Below are 16,724 nucleotides of genomic sequence, written 5' to 3' on the forward strand. Positions count from 1 at the left end.
AACACGAGATTTGAGTCGTGGAGATTTAAGATCAATGAAATCACCACTGACACCTCACTGTCAACAAAACGATGCCTCACAGTAAAAGAAAATCCACATTAATAAGACAGTAAATAGTCAAAAACGTCGTCTTTCAATAAAAGAATAATCCGCATTAACGAGACAGTAAACCAACAAAAACACGGCTCTCCAACCCACGATATCAGTGCTGGCACCTGGATGTCGACAGAAACGTCGCCTCACAATAAATAATATCCTACAGTAATGATGGAGGTTAAATCCATGATGGACCACCCACCCAACCATCCAACTATGCTGAGATATTCTCACTCACTGAAAGTGACTGTTGGTAACTGCATGTGGACCCGCCAGGTGGCAGGCCCCACGTATCAGCCACGAAAGTCAGGGCGCGCAGTAACTCGTCACAGAATGTGCGCCCCATCCAACTGAACCTTTTTATGCAACGGGGAAACCAACGCGGCCGAGCAAGGAGACAGTGGCGCCACCCGCCGCTTTCCCAGTCCTCTCCTCCTCCCCTCCGCCCCGCTCCAAAAACCACCGCGCCGCGCCGCGCTTCGCCGCCGTCAGCGGCCATGGACGTCGCCCCCGGCGAGGAGCCCCCAGCGGCGCCCTCTGGTGAGCATCCTCCCCCCGCTCCTCCTCTGCCTGGACGTGACGTGATCCCACCGTGGCGGGTTCTCTGCTACGCCTACGCCGGTGGTATCGGGTCTGGCCTCGCGCGCGGCCGGCGGGGGTTTCGTGTCGGCATAAATAGGGCCGGTGCTGCATTTGCGTTCGCGTTGTAGGGAAGAGGGGTTGGGCTGGGTGGATTGGGATTCATGGCGGTCCGGGATTCTGTCAGGGTTGGACGGGGTTGAGAAGATTGCGTACCACCATTTTCATGGGGTCACTTTTGCTCCAAGTCTGGACAACAAAAAAGGGGTCAGTTACGAAAGGGATTTAATATCTTATTTATATAATTCCAAAAAAATCCAAAAAAACGGAAGGGATTTAATATCTTATTTATATAAATAGAAGGGATTTAATATTTCGGTTGACTAGTTTGCTCTTGGATGGCAACTCTTTGTCCCAGTCTCCTGCTTGAATCGAGCGAAGTTCCTGGCAGTGTTTTTTAGTCGGAAGAAATACCACTGTACTAATAGTTTACTGAAACACAACTCTAGGAAACTCAGTTTCCATTTCCTGTATGTATCATGCACCCTAAATCGATGCTTCCCTGTTGTGCCAAACCATAGAGAATGGTGTGTGCTTATAATTTGTAAAAAGAAAATTTGTCATTCGAAGAGGCTTATGATTTCTATGGAGTGCTGAAATGATGTTAGCATCCCAATTTACCACTTGGTTACTCATTTTGACTCTTAGTACAAAAGCTCTTGCTTGGGCATGGTGTGCGCTTACAGTTAGCGTTCTCTGCAAATACCATTTTAAGCCTGTTTGGAGCCTGAAGTTGCTGTTTTTTTGGACTTCTTTTGTTTGGCTTGAGAGCCAAGGTGAGGGGAGAGGTTGATTGCCACTAAATCCATCCATTTGACATTGAAGTTTAGGTTATTTGGGGCCTCACCTTGTTATGTTTTTCTTTTCTTTAGTCGCTCTTTTGGCTGGGCATTCTGAGCATGATTAGAAGCAAAGAACAGTTTCTGAGTTTGTACTAATGCATACTGTAGATGTTTTTGCTAGTGTATGGCTATTAGCTTTATGCATCCTCTGTTCCTGAAATCACGGCGTAGGTTTTCTTCTTCTTCTGTTTTTCAGTGAAAGAAGGTGCAAGCTTAGTTTTGCACCACAATTTCTGAACCCTCCTGTCATGACACCACGATTACAGGCACGCGTTCCCGCATCCTAGTCTCCACTTATCCCCCGTCTCCTGCAGTTTTCTACTTCCTACTTCCTTTTTTGATCCATGCTCATCGTCTTGCTCGACACCCTGCTCAGCTTGCTCGTTGGTGTGGGCACCTGACACCCTTTGTGGCCACTCTGCATCTGCCACTGGCAAAGCCTAGCTGGGTACACCCTCGGCGGCTGTCAACGCCAAGGAAATTGACCTCGGCCAGTGTGCTCGTGCGAGCCCAAGGTCAAGTCCGGCGTGAAGTTCTCGTGCCGGCACTGCCACTGTCTCGATCCGGCGTGACCATTCAGCAAAGACAAAGGAGTGAGTGCCAAGCTCCATGGTCTAGGTCCATAAAGAATCATCATAAACAGAGTTGGAAGAGAATTAAGGGGGTGGAACACTCTTAGTCAAAGCTCCATGGTTTAGGTCCATGGAAGATTGGAGAAGAGAGTGGTGACCATGGTGTTTGGGAAGGTTGTTTTTATAGGTTAACTACAAAATTGGACTTGTATAATCAAATTGGCGCTCATACTCAAAATATTTCAGTGAAACATCTAATCCCTCCCTTCAAATTCCTTCCCTCCATTTTCATGGAAATTTCAATACTCAAATTTGCGGTGAAGCAATGTTTTTAATCAGTGCCATAATGCAACGTGTAGCCAGTGCCTGGGCCATGCATGAGAACCAGCAGTGCGACGAGGGTTGCATGGTGTGGGAGGGAGTTTGCGTGGGGCAGGCGTGGGATGCTCGCGCGCAATCCTTTGTACGGCTAGCTGGCAGTATCAACACTGGTGGAGACCAAGGAGCTCAAGCTTGTGTAGGAGGGAAATTAGAGGCAAGTGTGGTGAGATTAGCAGGGGCGAAGGAGTCCAGATCAACGAAAATTTCCACGGCCTGCTCCTGTTTTGGTCTTAGTGCCAGAAGATGTGCGCCATGCTTTCAGGAATGGAGGGAGTAAGTTTCATTACTGTTGAATCGGATTGTATCGAGTGAAATTCAGAGATCCGTGCCAAAAGTAAGGAACCTATGGGAAAGAAGTCACCCAAAGGTTGACCGGTCAGCACCATGGATGTTGGGCTAGCCAGCCTGGGTTTGATCATCAGCTCTATCTTAATTTGATTGATACCTAGCTCCTCCAACGCATCACTCTTTTTTTCAGTGTAAACGTATGAGTGATGAATAATAGTGCCTATTTGTTCATCGCTTACTATGCTTGTGTCAAATAAGTGGCGGGTTGGCAACTGCATAATGGTCACTGCATTTTATGATTATTGTAGTTATCCACATGAAAGTGTCTGTGCTTTTAATTATAATTTCCTTGTACGCATCCTACAATTTCTTGTCCACCTTGCATGCGACTTATACAGAATAGCAGATGAATATTGCTGACACCAATTTATTTCCTCTCTCTTGTATGATAAGTAATCAATCATCTATCTTTGTACTTTGTAGGCATATATTACCACAGAAAAAGGAAGCCTTCTGACCCCATCAGTGGCCTTTCACTTCCTAGTGCAAAGATGGTTGGCAATTGGGGATTTGGCAGTGTTACCAAGGACTGGGAAAGTATGCATGCTCGAAAGCTCGAATTTATGAATTTCCTTTCTACTCTGCGTAAGCCCACTCAGAGTTATGTGGCGAGTGCTGAAGCTAATATGATTAATAGCTCTGTCGAGCACACAGAACAGAAAAACAGTGAAGTGCTAATAATTCTTGATTCGGACAATGAAGATGAAAGCATGGCAGCATACAAACAACTGACACCTGAGAAGAACAAACAGCTCTCATCTGAGAAAAACAAGCAGCTGATACCATCAGAACAGGCTGGTACTCTCACAGCATGTGTGGCAACCCAAGGAATTGCCGACGTAAATGACCAAAACAGTCATATTGTTCCATATGGTCAAAGTGCAACTTTAATGAATCAGTATCATTTACCCCACTATCAACCATCAGTTCAGTTTGAGAGAGTTGTATTGCAGAAAAGACCTGAGGAGGAACGTATGCATGATCTGGCTGTATGTACTTCTTCACTTGCAATTTGTTTTACCGAACTTTTACTTCTACACACTGTATAGTTGTTTTGCTCTACATGCTTGTACCGACAAGCTAATCTATGGTATCAAAGTTGCACTGCACATTGGCATCTCTGAAGGGCACTGTGAATATGCTATCTTTGTCTTCAGTGTTTTCTTGATGTTCATCAATCTAATTGTTTAATGCATCTTAGTTTCACAAATAGCTGAACAATGGAGTACAAATGTTTGATATTTACTGAATCTGTTCCAATTCAAAGCTGAAAGTTTTCATCTTCTAGCCATAACTCTTCCTGCTCAATGTAGGTTGCAAGCTATGCGGAGAAAATGGCAGAAACACTTGTTTTCCCTGCTCTTCCTAAGGAGAGAAAACAACGGAAATATGACCCAAGTTCCCAGACAGACGGAGATGCTGAAGCTGGGCCAAGAAAAAGAAAAAGAAAAGGCAAAGATGAAGCGAGTGCACCAGTATTTGATTTGCCCTCAGAAACTTACAATCCTGCAGAGGAAGATGAGCCTATGGAGGAAGAGGATAAACCAGAAAATGAAAGTGATGGTCTCGATGGTTTCTGGAATGAGTACTCACTGGCTCTGGAAAGCTCTAAGGTACAAATTGTAATCACAGACATGATTTTTGTTGCTGTACCATTTTGAAATCTATCATATTGTAAATTAATAGTTCTGCTTATAAATGTATGCTTTGTCATTATTTTACCTGAAAATTGAACTGCTTTGCACAAGGGTAAAATCCACATAGCCCCCCCCCCCCCACACACACACACACAAACACACCATCCACCCGTTCACCCAACAGGACTCATGTGGTGCTCCCTACGTGGCATCCACGGTTCAACTGTGCTATACCGGTGAACAGAACAGCTAGGTCTGGGGGTTGGGGGGTAGATATAAACGGTTCGAGAATAGGTGAGGGGGCAGATTACCTGGTTAAATGAGCTCAGCTAAATAGCTGGCAAGCAGTGTAAGAGAAATATGCATTACCTCATTTTTTAGTTAACTTGTCAATCTTCATTTGTGTTGTTTGCCATAATACTTTAGTTATATTTATTGGCCAGCTTGACACACCTGAAGAGGCAGACAGTGAGAAAGAAGTGGGTGAAAAGGAGGTGGACAATGGCTGCAGTCATGACATACGGATTCATGAAGACCTGGGCCATGTATGCCGCGTCTGTGGTATGATTGTGAGAAGGGCTGACATGATATTTGATTATCAATGGAAAAAGGTATGTTATTCATTTAAGATAAGTGATGCTTCTCTAACTCCGAGCTTGTTTAGCAATGTAAATCGTTCTCTACATGCATGGTTTAGTTTTTTGGGAAGTTCTTACCAAGTATCCTTTTTAGCAACTAGCAAAGTGACCTGCGAGCACACACATGCATCATTTTTAGTGTGCTGAATCTGCTTTGAGATACATTTTTTATTTCATTTTACATTGTTTTGAACAAAGACATTGTTTTGTAAAAGCCAACCACCTAAGCGGGCACAATATGCCTACCGTATCTGAGAATCAGTCCATACCATCTTAACCGACAAAATGTACACATTTGATCATGCCACACAGCCAGATGATGCACCTCATGGGCTATTATTTTGATCATTCTTATATTTCTCCCATGAAGAAACTTTTCTAGTATAGCACACATAGCTGTTATTTTCTGATCTTCAGTATGAACTGCTCTGCATTATAATTTATAATTTTTCACAAATGTCATGAATGCTGCACGTATTGTCTTTGTTTGGCATTTCGTTTGCTGGAGAAGCCATGTCTGTCAGAACGAATTATAAAATCCAATGGATATAATAAGCTGATCTGTTTGACAAATGGTTTGATGTTTTGCATTTTTGTTTGAATTTCTAGTCTACATTTCTATTTTCTATACTGTGCCTTCGGTATATACTAAATAGATGATTTAACTGTGGAACATTGCACAAGAGATGGATTTAGCAACAAACATGAAACTTAGATATCCATCATTATTTCTAATGTTTTACATGGCAATCGTGAAATTCAAATGTATGATTGGAACAATAAATTGACATTATGTTTACCTCTTGTCAGCCATCAAGGTCAAGATCATATTTCAGTGAAACACGCTCAAAGGATTCTGATGACATTGTCATTGGTGATGTTAGAGTCACTGAAGAACTCATGGCTTTAGACGTTGCCATTCATCCAAGACATGCAAAGCAAATGAGAGCACATCAATTGGCAGGTTTCCACTTTCTGGTGAAGAATCTAGTCTCTGAAAAACCAGGAGGTTGCATTCTAGCTCATGCCCCTGGTTCGGGGAAAACATTTATGCTGATTAGTTTCATTCAGAGCTTCTTGGCAAAGTACCCCTGTTCAAGGCCCCTTGTTATACTTCCTAAAGGCATATTAGGTACATGGAAGAGGGAGTTTCAACGGTGGCAAGTGGAGGATATACCACTGTATGACTTTTATTCTGTCAAGGCTGAGAAGAGAGCAGAGCAGTTGGAAATCCTCAAATCTTGGCAAGCCAAACTGAGCATCCTATTTCTTGGATACAAGCAGTTTTCTCAGATCGTTTGCAGTGATGGTGGTGGCAACGTCGCAGCTGCGTGCCGGGACGTGTTGCTTAAGGTCCCTAGCCTACTTATAATGGATGAGGGCCATACACCTAGGAATCGGGAGACTGATGTGCTAGAATCATTGAGCAGAGTCCTAACTCCACGTAAGGTGGTCCTATCTGGTACACTTTTCCAGAATCATGTCAGTGAAGTGTTCAACATCTTGAACCTTGTGCGCCCAAAGTTTCTCAAGTCGGACTCATCTCGTCCTATTGTTAAACGTATAATGAGTCAAGTAGCAATATCAGGTGGCAGAATTTCAAAAGGGGCTGCTGATAATGCATTCACTGAGTCAATAGAAGAGACCCTGCTGCATGATGATAACTTCACGAGAAAAGCACATGTCATTAGAAGTCTCAGAGAACTAACAAAAGATGTGCTTCATTACTACAAGGGTGACATCTTAGATGAACTACCTGGCCTATTAGACTTCAGCGTCTTCTTGAAACTCAGTCCCAAGCAGAAAGAAATCGTTCATAAGTTGGAATCCTATGAGAAGTTCAAACGAAGCGCCGTAGGAACTGCAGTGTACATGCATCCTTGTCTATCAGGAATGTCAGAAGTTGACGCTGCAGATAGGGCTATCAACCTGACAGATGCAAGCATTGATAGTTTGGTCGAGTCTATCAACGTGACAGATGGTGTGAAGGCCAGGTTTTTCACTAACATCCTGGCGCTTGCGAATTCTGCAGGAGAGAAGGTGCTTGCTTTTGGTCAGTACATACTACCCATGAAATTTTTGGAGAGGCTATTGGTGAAGACAAGGGGCTGGAATGTAGGGAAGGAGATCTTTGTGATCAATGGCGATACTAGTCAAGAAGAGAGAGAACTGGCCATGGACCAGTTTAACAACTCTGCTGATGCAAAAGTTCTGTTTGGCTCTATCAGGGCGTGCGGGGAGGGCATCTCCCTCGTGGGCGCATCAAGAGTTGTCATTCTAGATGTTCACTTGAACCCCTCTGTTACTCGTCAAGCAATCGGGCGGGCTTTCAGGCCTGGGCAGCAGAAGAAAGTGTTCGTGTACAGGCTCGTGGCCGCCGACTCTCAAGAGGAAAGCTTCCATCAAACCGCATTCAAGAAAGAAGTCATACCGAAGCTGTGGTTTGAATGGAGTGAGCAGCACTGCACGTCGGACGACTTCCGGCTGAACAAAGTCGATATCGATGACTGTGAAGACGAGCTGCTGGACAACAAAGCGATGCGGCAGGATATCAAGGTCTTGTACAAAAGGTGAAAGCAGGTTGGCCGCTGTGCGCCATGTACATATGCATTGTCGATCTTTCGAGGTCGGCATTGCTCTGAATGAAGTAAGCGTCCTCTAGAAATCATTTTCCGCATGATGATACCTGTTTCTCCTTGTTTTTTCACGTGATTTTACGACCGTTTGTTTTTCTGCTGCAGGGTGTTGCAGCTGCTCCGTCGTGGTGGAAACGCCAAGCCAAGGGTTTGCTGCCAGCAAGGGTTTTCTGCTGCCTGTGTCATTGCCCCCACCTATGTGTATCCATCCGGTGACCTGTTTAGTAGTATGTGCCGACGACTTTGGACGGAAATTAGCTAGGGAACTGATCCTCGACGTGTTTCTTGTTCAAGACTTCCAGGGCTAGCAGTTATGTTTGTTTATTTTTACCTTTTCGCGAAACAATAATGTCCAAATAATATGTTACTGTACTTGATGCCGCCCTTGGGCTGCACTCTGTTATCTAGGGTAAAAACCGACAAGTGTTTGCTGCGGACAGAAAGCGCAGGTACTCTTTTTGCTTGCTTGGGTGCATGACTGAATGGTGGGCTATCAGGGGTGCCCCTCAGGGCCTCTCATGCTGTCCATTGCTGTTGTTTGGAGTGAGCGGTATGTGTGGGTTTGCTGTGTGTTTGGTTATATTGGGCTTGTGTGTTGGTCTGGTTGGTGGTGTGTTTACCTGCTCTTGTGAGTGGGGCCCTGTGTCACTGATGTTTCTGAACCTGATGTTATGCCATATCTCTCTGATGAGATGGATGGCCAAGTGAATACCATCATCATCACGATGCACCCATGAAACCAGAAGTTTATTTCCCTTCGATGAATCTTGTGCTGGCCTAGAGATGTTGTAATATCGTTATATGGCTGCCCATGATCCGGCTTTCTATATTTTGTGGGTATGGCATTCTTTTTTTGTACTAAACACAAAAACAATCTGTGTTAAGTAGACGGTGTTGTGTTCAGTCACCAAGCTATAATGGAATTACATGATTCACGTGAGCATTTCTTTATCAGCATAGAGGCCGTCCCGTGTGGCCCTGGCCCTTTTTGTTGTTGTTGCAAAGATCGGGAACTCTTTTTTTTTGCGGGTGAAAGATCGGGAACTTTATTGATCAGTTAATAGTGTTACAATTCTGCAACCACAAGTCGGTTGAATGCTCCCTCCTCGAATGTATAGCTAAGAAATCTGCAACCTATTTTTTGAGTATGACTAATCTTTACCAGCTTCAGCTCCGTTCTTCCCTAATAAGCTCCTTCACACCTTCCATGATATATAGCTGTAGGCGCTACCAACATATTGCGTTGTTTGTCCCGTGTGGCCTTGGCCTTGTGCTGCGCTGATTCATGAGCAGCTCCTTGAGGGCCAAAGAAAATAAAAGGCATTGTCGATATCATATTGGGAATTTGCTCTTCTAAAAGCATGCACTATGCGGTCAAAATCACTGTTTTAACCCTTTTTGGAAAGTTCAGCATGAGATGACCTCTATTGGAAACTTTAACACGATCTAACCCCTTTTAGCAACACCAACGAGTTGGCATTGCCGTCACAATACGTAACACCATGGTTCATGGCGTTGCTACCTTCTACCACACCGTAACATCATGGGTCGTAGCGTTGCTACCTTGGCCGACACCAACAACTAGTTGTGCAGTGCCGAGCAACGCCAGGGACCGTGGCGTTGCACATGAAAACAACACCAAAGACATTAGCATAATAGCATTGGACAATGAAGCAGCAACACATTGGACTTTGGAGTTGTATAGAAGGGATTAGTTTTCAACATGGGTCATTTTGACAGTTATTTTGGCCGTGGCGGGAAAATACCCAACTGGTTTACACTTTTTAAGTTGGCGCCAGCTATGTCGGCCTGACAGGTCTGCTTAGAAAATCAAGGGAACTGTTAAATTGTGTAAAATATGACACATTGTAACAACTTGGGGGTAAAATATGACAGAAAGTTTTAAATGCAGTAAACATTTCCCAATTTCATAAACAGGGGGTAAAAAAATAAATTCACCATGACATGTAAGGTGATATTTTCATGAACTACACGGAAACCTATCAAAATGGCTACACCTTCAAGACAAAGGAGTACTTAATGTAAACCTATCCAAATAATCGCGTTTAACTAACTAGGGAGTACATCAGACCATTTATATAAAAAAATCCAAAAGAAAACACCCCAAACTTTGTAGTACCAGTGAATTACTGTGCGCTCAATGGCAGAGACAGTGGGGACTGACAGGAGCCATGGCTCCCCCCATGAATCCTATACCTGTGTATATACTAGTGTCAAAAATCATCTTATATTAAGTTACGGAGGGAGTATATGCTTGTTTAATGTTTCAATCTCTCAGATTTAAGGGAAAAACATGTATTAGTGTGATTTGGCCTCTGTTATCAAAAGTTTGAGCCATTTGGGCCCCCTCATCTATGATCATGGCTCCGCCACTGCTGTGACTCAAAAGAAGTTGGCAAGCCAAATCACATAGAGTACATAGTAATGCTTTAGGTTTGTGCAATAGGTTGCATCACCAAAGACACCAAATCCTGTCCCTGGATTCTGTTTGGAATCAGCATATCGCAGCACCCTAATTCCCGAGCAGTATGATCATTCCTTTTTCAGAAATAACCTTCATTAGCAGGATGAACGCCTACAAATGTGGTATAAAGGGGGTAAGAGAGATTTAAAGAACACATGCTGCATCAAGTGGATGACAATATATATGGATGTGTAGATAACGGATGTCGATAAAAGTCAACCATTACAAGGAAATCACGTTCTAGTTATAGAGTAAGGCTATAGCCTATACGTGAGTGGACCATGCTAGTCAGTACTCCCTTCGTTCATAAATATAAGATGTTTTGGATATTTCAATATGGACTACATACGGACTGAAATAAGTGAACAAACACACTAAAACGTGTCTATATACATCCGATTCAGAAAAAAGTTAGAACATCTTATATTTGTGAATGGAGGGAGTATACAGGAAGGGTACTGCAGCGACCAACAAATTGCATGTTGCCACCTTTTACCATTTGTTTCTTTTAGAAACTTTTTTTTAAAATAACCCGGAAAAGCAGGAGAGGCTCCCGCGGTAAATTTTCTATTGAGTTATGGGGGGAAATTGCATAAGTATGTACAAGAACCTTTTAATATTTGATAATAGTGATGATATGACCATATGGTTCAAACAAAAAAAGCAAATCAAAAGGCAAATGAAACAACTTACCAGTTAGTCTAAAGTTGATCATAAATTCATAATACTGAATTAGCCAACTGCCAAACAAAACACTGCTTAACAAACTAGCTTGCACATGTTTCTTCAGCAGACACTGCGATCTCAAAGTTTGGCCACCAAATTATTTGCCTTCCTTTTGGCATATTCATGAATGACCGTAGCTGTGCTCTCTCGATGACGCAGATAGAACTCTGCCAGCAATATTCTATTTTCTTCAGACGTGAGATCGCCATTCTGACCCTGTAATTGAAACTGGAGATAAGATGCTGCAAATTTACAAAGGGCTTACAAGCAGTTGTGTGGTCATCAATTCCCTTACTTGAAGGTAACTAAGCAGCATGGTCAGAGAAAATAAATGCATGAAAGCACAAATGCAATTTCTGTATTTTTCAACGCAGAAGATGGTCATACAATCTTTTAAGTTTATTAATGAGCTGAAACTTAATGGCGCCCGTGACAATTCAAATCACTCTGATACACACCGTCAATCATCTAGATTGAAAAGGTTGTTACATGTTTGTAGGTGAGTTTGGAGTTTAGGTCAAACCATAAGTACAAACTGAATTTGGTGGTCATGCTTTGTGCTAATAAATTTAGTAGCAACACTTGAGACTTGCTATGTCTAGCTAGAGGTACGTGGCTTACTCACAAGCCTGCTAAGAAGCCAGCTTATCCAGTTTATAATCTATAAACCCATTAAGCTGGTATACGAGATGAGATGCATAAACCATCAGGTGGATCTAATTAACTCTAGAGACTGCACTACAGCCTCTGCTACCTCCAATTATCTCAAATGAGTGAATCAAATTTAGGACTATATACAACTAAAAAATAACTAACAGTATGGTCCTAGTTTAAGTTAATGATGGTGACCGAAACAAACTTAAGATGAGTCAAACATGTTCTTATTGATGCGCAAATGGCGATGTATACTATAATCGTCATAAGAATCCATCAAATGTAAAAGTTGGAATCAAAATAGGTGGTGGCGGGTGCTTTCTCGTTAGAAGGTGATTGTAATTCTGAAGCAGCCTTAACGATGGCAGGCGGAAATTTAATGTTTGGCCGTATCAAGTCTTATTTCAACTTAAGAAGTCTTCACAATGGAAAAAAATGTACTTACAAGGCGAGAAACTCTATCATAAACAGCATGGTGCATAAGGATTCCAGCTGCAACAGATACATTAAAAGAATCCACCATGCCTTTCATTGGAACACTACAGTGCATGTCCGACAACTTCAGAGCGACGTCGCTAATACCCCTGTCACAGAATAATTACTTAATATCCACCCTTAACTGTACAATGAAACATCAACGTACCGATAGCCTTGCAAAGACTTTGCTAAAAAAATGCCTAAACTCATGCGTAAACTTTTCAAAGCATTAACCCACGGTATTCTTTACATGATAACAGCTATGGATATTCTAGTTTATAACCCAAGAGCAACAAAAATAATCTATCTGTATAACACATGCCAAAATAGTATACTTCATTTAGTTGCTGTGTTACAGCTACTCTATTCGCCAAGGAACATGTGCAAATCCTCTTGCAACAGGAGATATTCAAATACCTCACCAGAAAGCTGTAAATAGATCTAAGATTACAAATATTTCTTGCATTAGTAAACAGGTTCCATGCAGATACATTAGAAAGCAAGTAGAAAGCACGAATGCAGGAACAGGAAACTTATTACAGCATAACTGTGGCAAAAGATGCATAGCTGGAGAGAAGGGAGAGAACCTACATAGTCTCATTGCCCACAACGATAGCCGTTGGATGAGACCAATCCATGTCATACACAGAAACCTACAAATCCATCAAGAATATAATTATTTCCTCACACATTTCAACTTTCAACTATTCAGAGCATCATAAAAACATCTTTTGATGAGAAGCGCAATCCTGATGAATCATAATAAATAAAGAAATAAGGAAAAGTTATTAAGAATATGGGCAATGTAATATCACATATTTTTATTTCACAAACCTACTATAGGCAGAAGTCACTGATGTCTTCTAGAATGTTTAGGTGAGACAGTAAAATAGACCCTCAATTTTAATTTTAATATTCACCAGTAATCTATTACAATTTATATTATGTGTGCAAATAGATGATTATCGCAAATTCACAATCATTCGGCAATCGACTGTCAACAATTTTTCTGTATGGATGGTTGGACCATGCACCACAGACATACTACAAATTCAAGGCATTTACCATATATCTAGAACAAACGCGTCTCCTCTATTTAACTAGCTGCAAAATTTTCTTGTTTCCCTTTGCAAACCAAAACACTTTGTGACAGCAAACAACAAATCACAATGCATTAACTGAGATGGAAACCGCAAAGTCTGTGTTTATAGATTTCCTAAAGTATATCCATACTGTAAGATCAAATGAGCGAGAGCAAGAGACTACCGAATCACTTCCCAAACTAGTACATGCAATGCGATAACCACGCTTTTTCAAAGCATCAAAACATTCTGCAGGTGAGCTCCATAGCTCGATGTCAAGCCATTTCTCGGCACCCATGCTCACGTGCCTGTTGTCTCTATACCTGCAATAGTCAAGAGGCATCTTCATTGACAATATACTAACTTCTATTGATTTATAACTAACTTCTATTCATTTATACTAATAAACTAACATATATTGTGTTAAAGGATGTGAAACCTATGAATTGATACAGATAATGAATACATAATTATGTGGAGTTCTTGATGCATAGCCTCGAAAAAATTATCGGTACACCAAATCAATGTAACATGCTAGAAACTAATATTAAGTGGTACAAGATATTTATTCTTCAGTGGAATTCTTCACGTTCATCCGAGTTAACAGCTAAGGAGTAGAAGTACTACTCCAGTTGCCAATTGGCAACCATAAACATGGCTGGCCATTGTCTTCGTGTGGGATTATTTTTCAACAATTATACAGTGCGACGGAAACCATATCTTTCTGACTGTTTTCCCAGAAATTTGTGTGGTTCAAGCTAATCTTCTAATGAAACAAACAAAATAAAGTGCACAATCCAAAAACTAAGTGTCGACTATTTTTCTCCTCAAATAAGTCCACACAAGAATACCATCTCACATAAACTACTGATTGGAGAGTAAAGGAGCAAATTAACCGCAAAATACACTCTGGAAAGCATTTCATGAGGATTGAGCCTAACCCATTCAATCCCAAAATAGTGCCGAAGTTTAGATCAGTTAGAGTCATAGACTCACAATATTTCAGCTGATTTGGCAAGTAATCGTCAAGTAAATACCGAGATACTAGCATTTTGGGTTCCTTTTCACCTCAGCACCTTTTGTTGTCCTCGCAGGAGATGACGTGCACGGACTGCACGCCGAGCGCGTCGGCGGAGCGGAACGCCGCGGAGACGTTCCCAAAGTCGGTGAGGCCCTCGACGACCAGGCAGACGGCGTAGCTCCTGCTCTGGACGGCGCGGCGGATCCGGTCCCGCCGCGGCTCGAGGATGTACGGCTCCAGCACGTCCACCACCTCCTGGCTGGTCACCTCCACGCCCCCCGCTCCCCGGAACGCGTCCAGGTAAGGGAACCACCTGCCCCGCCCCGCCGCCGGGCCGTCGGCGTCGGCGCGGCGCTGCATCTTCATGAGCCGGCCCATCCGACCGCCGCCCGGGGAGGTGGGCTTTGGGGCGAGGAGATGCTCGACGGTGTCGACGCCCTCGTAGGGGTCGGCGTCCGCGTCCGCGTCCGCATCAGGGGCGGGGGCAGCGGCGGTGGAGAGGGTGGAGGCGCGGAGGAGATGCCCGGAGGTGAGGTGGAGGCCGAGGAGGCGGAGGGGAGGGTGCCGGGGTCTGGAGCGCGCCGGGAAGGGGGCGAAGGCGGAGGCCAGCGAGGAGAAGGATAGCGTTCTAGAGGCCATTGCTGCGTGGGGTGCTTGTTTCAGGTTTTGGTTGAGGGTTCTGATCCCTGAACCGAGACGCGAACGGGAAGAAGATCAAGCCTCCTGTGAGGCTGCAAAGCATGAGAAATTGAGAATCAAACCTGGCCAGATGGGCCGACCTGGGCTAAACATGCCTGCACGGCACATATACTATATGGGCCGTGCCATGATGGCCCGCGTGCCCTTAGGCCCAGACAAGGCCCCTATATTAAATGGGCCGGGCAGGTGACATATTTGGCCCGCTGGCCCGCGTATTATTAAATCTATTGGGCTGTTTTGGGCCTAGTCAGACTATTGGGCTGTAAAAAATAAAAAAATAAAAAACAATTAACAGGTCGTGTCGTGCTGGCACACAGGCCTGGCCCCGCAGCCCAACATGGTCCAAGGTATGTTGCGTGCATTTCTCAAAAAAAAAAGTATGTTGCATGTCGGTACAACCCGTTTATGAGCATGCGTGCTCACAGCCGACACGTGGTCCACGGCCCATCTGGCCAGCTATACATGAGATCGTCGATCGATTGATGCTTCCACACGGACGACCAGGATACGACCAGGATGAACGCATCCGCTCGCATTTTGAGAGAGGCAACATGTGCTCGACCCCCGATACTCCTAAATTTGCGACACAACAATTTCACCTAAAAGTTACATCTCTATTCCTAAAAGGGAGTTGTAGTCTCTCCTCATCGGTTTATTTTTGCCTCCACTCCCACCACCCCCTCCCATTAGTTTATTTTCGCCTCACCTCACACCACCCCCTCACATGATTTTCTTCTCCCCATTAAAGAGGGAGATCTTGTTTCGTGCTTGTTTTGATAGGTGTTGATTCAATTTAGAAATCGTATCATAAATGTGAGATCACCTTCTTAAAAAACAGACAAGATTTTTTTCAATAACCTTGCAAAACAAAATCAGATATTCCTCAATGTGTTGCCATTTATTATTATCATTATCTCTACTATTCAAATGACAACCACAACTTTCGAAATATAATAAAAATAACATTTTTTATCTTACCAAATCACATATATCTCTACTATTAAGGGGAGTTGGTAGGCCGGTACACACAGTTTATTTTCGCCTTCACCTCCCACCACCACCCCTCTATGCTAGTTTTTTCTTCCTTGCATGCTCCCACCTCCGTGGCGGCAGGCGGGTCGTTGGACCGCCACATACAGGTGTTCGTGGACGCAGTCATAGCAACGCAGGGCATTCTACTAGTAAATTTAAGGGGGGGGAAATGATGATGCTGATACAATGTGTATGAATCATGTCATAGAATTCATATCTGAATTTGAAACACCATATATAAAGAAACTACAAATCTAGCTATGAATAGTGAATATGTCTGGTTAGACATTAATGTGAATTCGGTCTATTTAACACTACCAATTTTAAATTTGCGTTGCAAACTGAGAGATGGTTAGGTTCCTTGTGGTGGACATAACCCACTAGGGTTCTAAGCTATAGACTTAGCATTGGTGCTCGCATTTCCCTGAATTTGTTTTAGGCTTTCCGGTGAGTTTGTTTAGTGGGAGAAGATGTTACCGTCGACAACGAGATGTCCGTTGCGATTTCGTCAATCTCAGCACGTTGTGTCGACTTAATATTTCGAATGTGCTCATACATCCACAATGATGAGTGTATACTTGCACCTTGTTCAAAAGAAGAAGAAAATGAATTTGCATTTCTTTTTCTACATATTGAGTTGAGCTCCAAATTTTTAGTCCACAATTTATAGCAATATTTTGGTGAGTCATGCATCGAAGTACTCCAATTCGTGGGAGTAACTGTGTATGTACCGTGTTAATAAATGTGTGGGGGTAACAT

General features: G+C 43.1%; 1 protein-coding gene and 1 pseudogene across 1 annotated transcript; one reads left to right on the forward strand and one right to left on the reverse strand.

The window, feature by feature from the left end:
- Positions 1 to 483: 483 nt before the first annotated feature.
- Positions 484 to 8,252, forward strand: LOC119353923 (annotated as a pseudogene).
- Positions 8,253 to 9,731: 1,479 nt separating this feature from the next.
- LOC119353922 (tRNA (guanosine(18)-2'-O)-methyltransferase-like) lies at positions 9,732 to 14,943 on the reverse strand. The gene is made up of 6 exons (XM_037620623.1): positions 14,290 to 14,943; positions 13,398 to 13,536; positions 12,723 to 12,784; positions 12,100 to 12,238; positions 10,968 to 11,216; positions 9,732 to 10,385 (listed from the first exon to the last, which is right to left on the reverse strand). Exons 1-5 carry the CDS (start codon positions 14,871 to 14,873, stop codon positions 11,079 to 11,081), a joined length of 1,062 nt encoding a protein of 353 aa, XP_037476520.1. The 5' UTR covers positions 14,874 to 14,943; the 3' UTR covers positions 9,732 to 10,385; positions 10,968 to 11,078.
- Positions 14,944 to 16,724: the final 1,781 nt, after the last annotated feature.

Source organism: Triticum dicoccoides, chromosome 2A (assembly GCF_002162155.2).
Source record: "Triticum dicoccoides isolate Atlit2015 ecotype Zavitan chromosome 2A, WEW_v2.0, whole genome shotgun sequence".
Lineage (NCBI taxonomy): Eukaryota > Viridiplantae > Streptophyta > Magnoliopsida > Poales > Poaceae > Triticum > Triticum dicoccoides.

Coding starts and splice junctions, on each gene's coding strand:
- LOC119353922 (XM_037620623.1), bottom strand. CDS start 14,873: ATGGCCTCTAGAACGCTATCCTTCTCCTCGCTGGCCTCCGCCTTCGCC. Junction 12,239..12,722: donor GTTGTGGGCAATGAGACTAT/GTAGGTTCTCTC, acceptor ATTCTGTGACAG/GGGTATTAGCGACGTCGCTC. Junction 11,217..12,099: donor ATGATAGAGTTTCTCGCCTT/GTAAGTACATTT, acceptor TTTCAATTACAG/GGTCAGAATGGCGATCTCAC.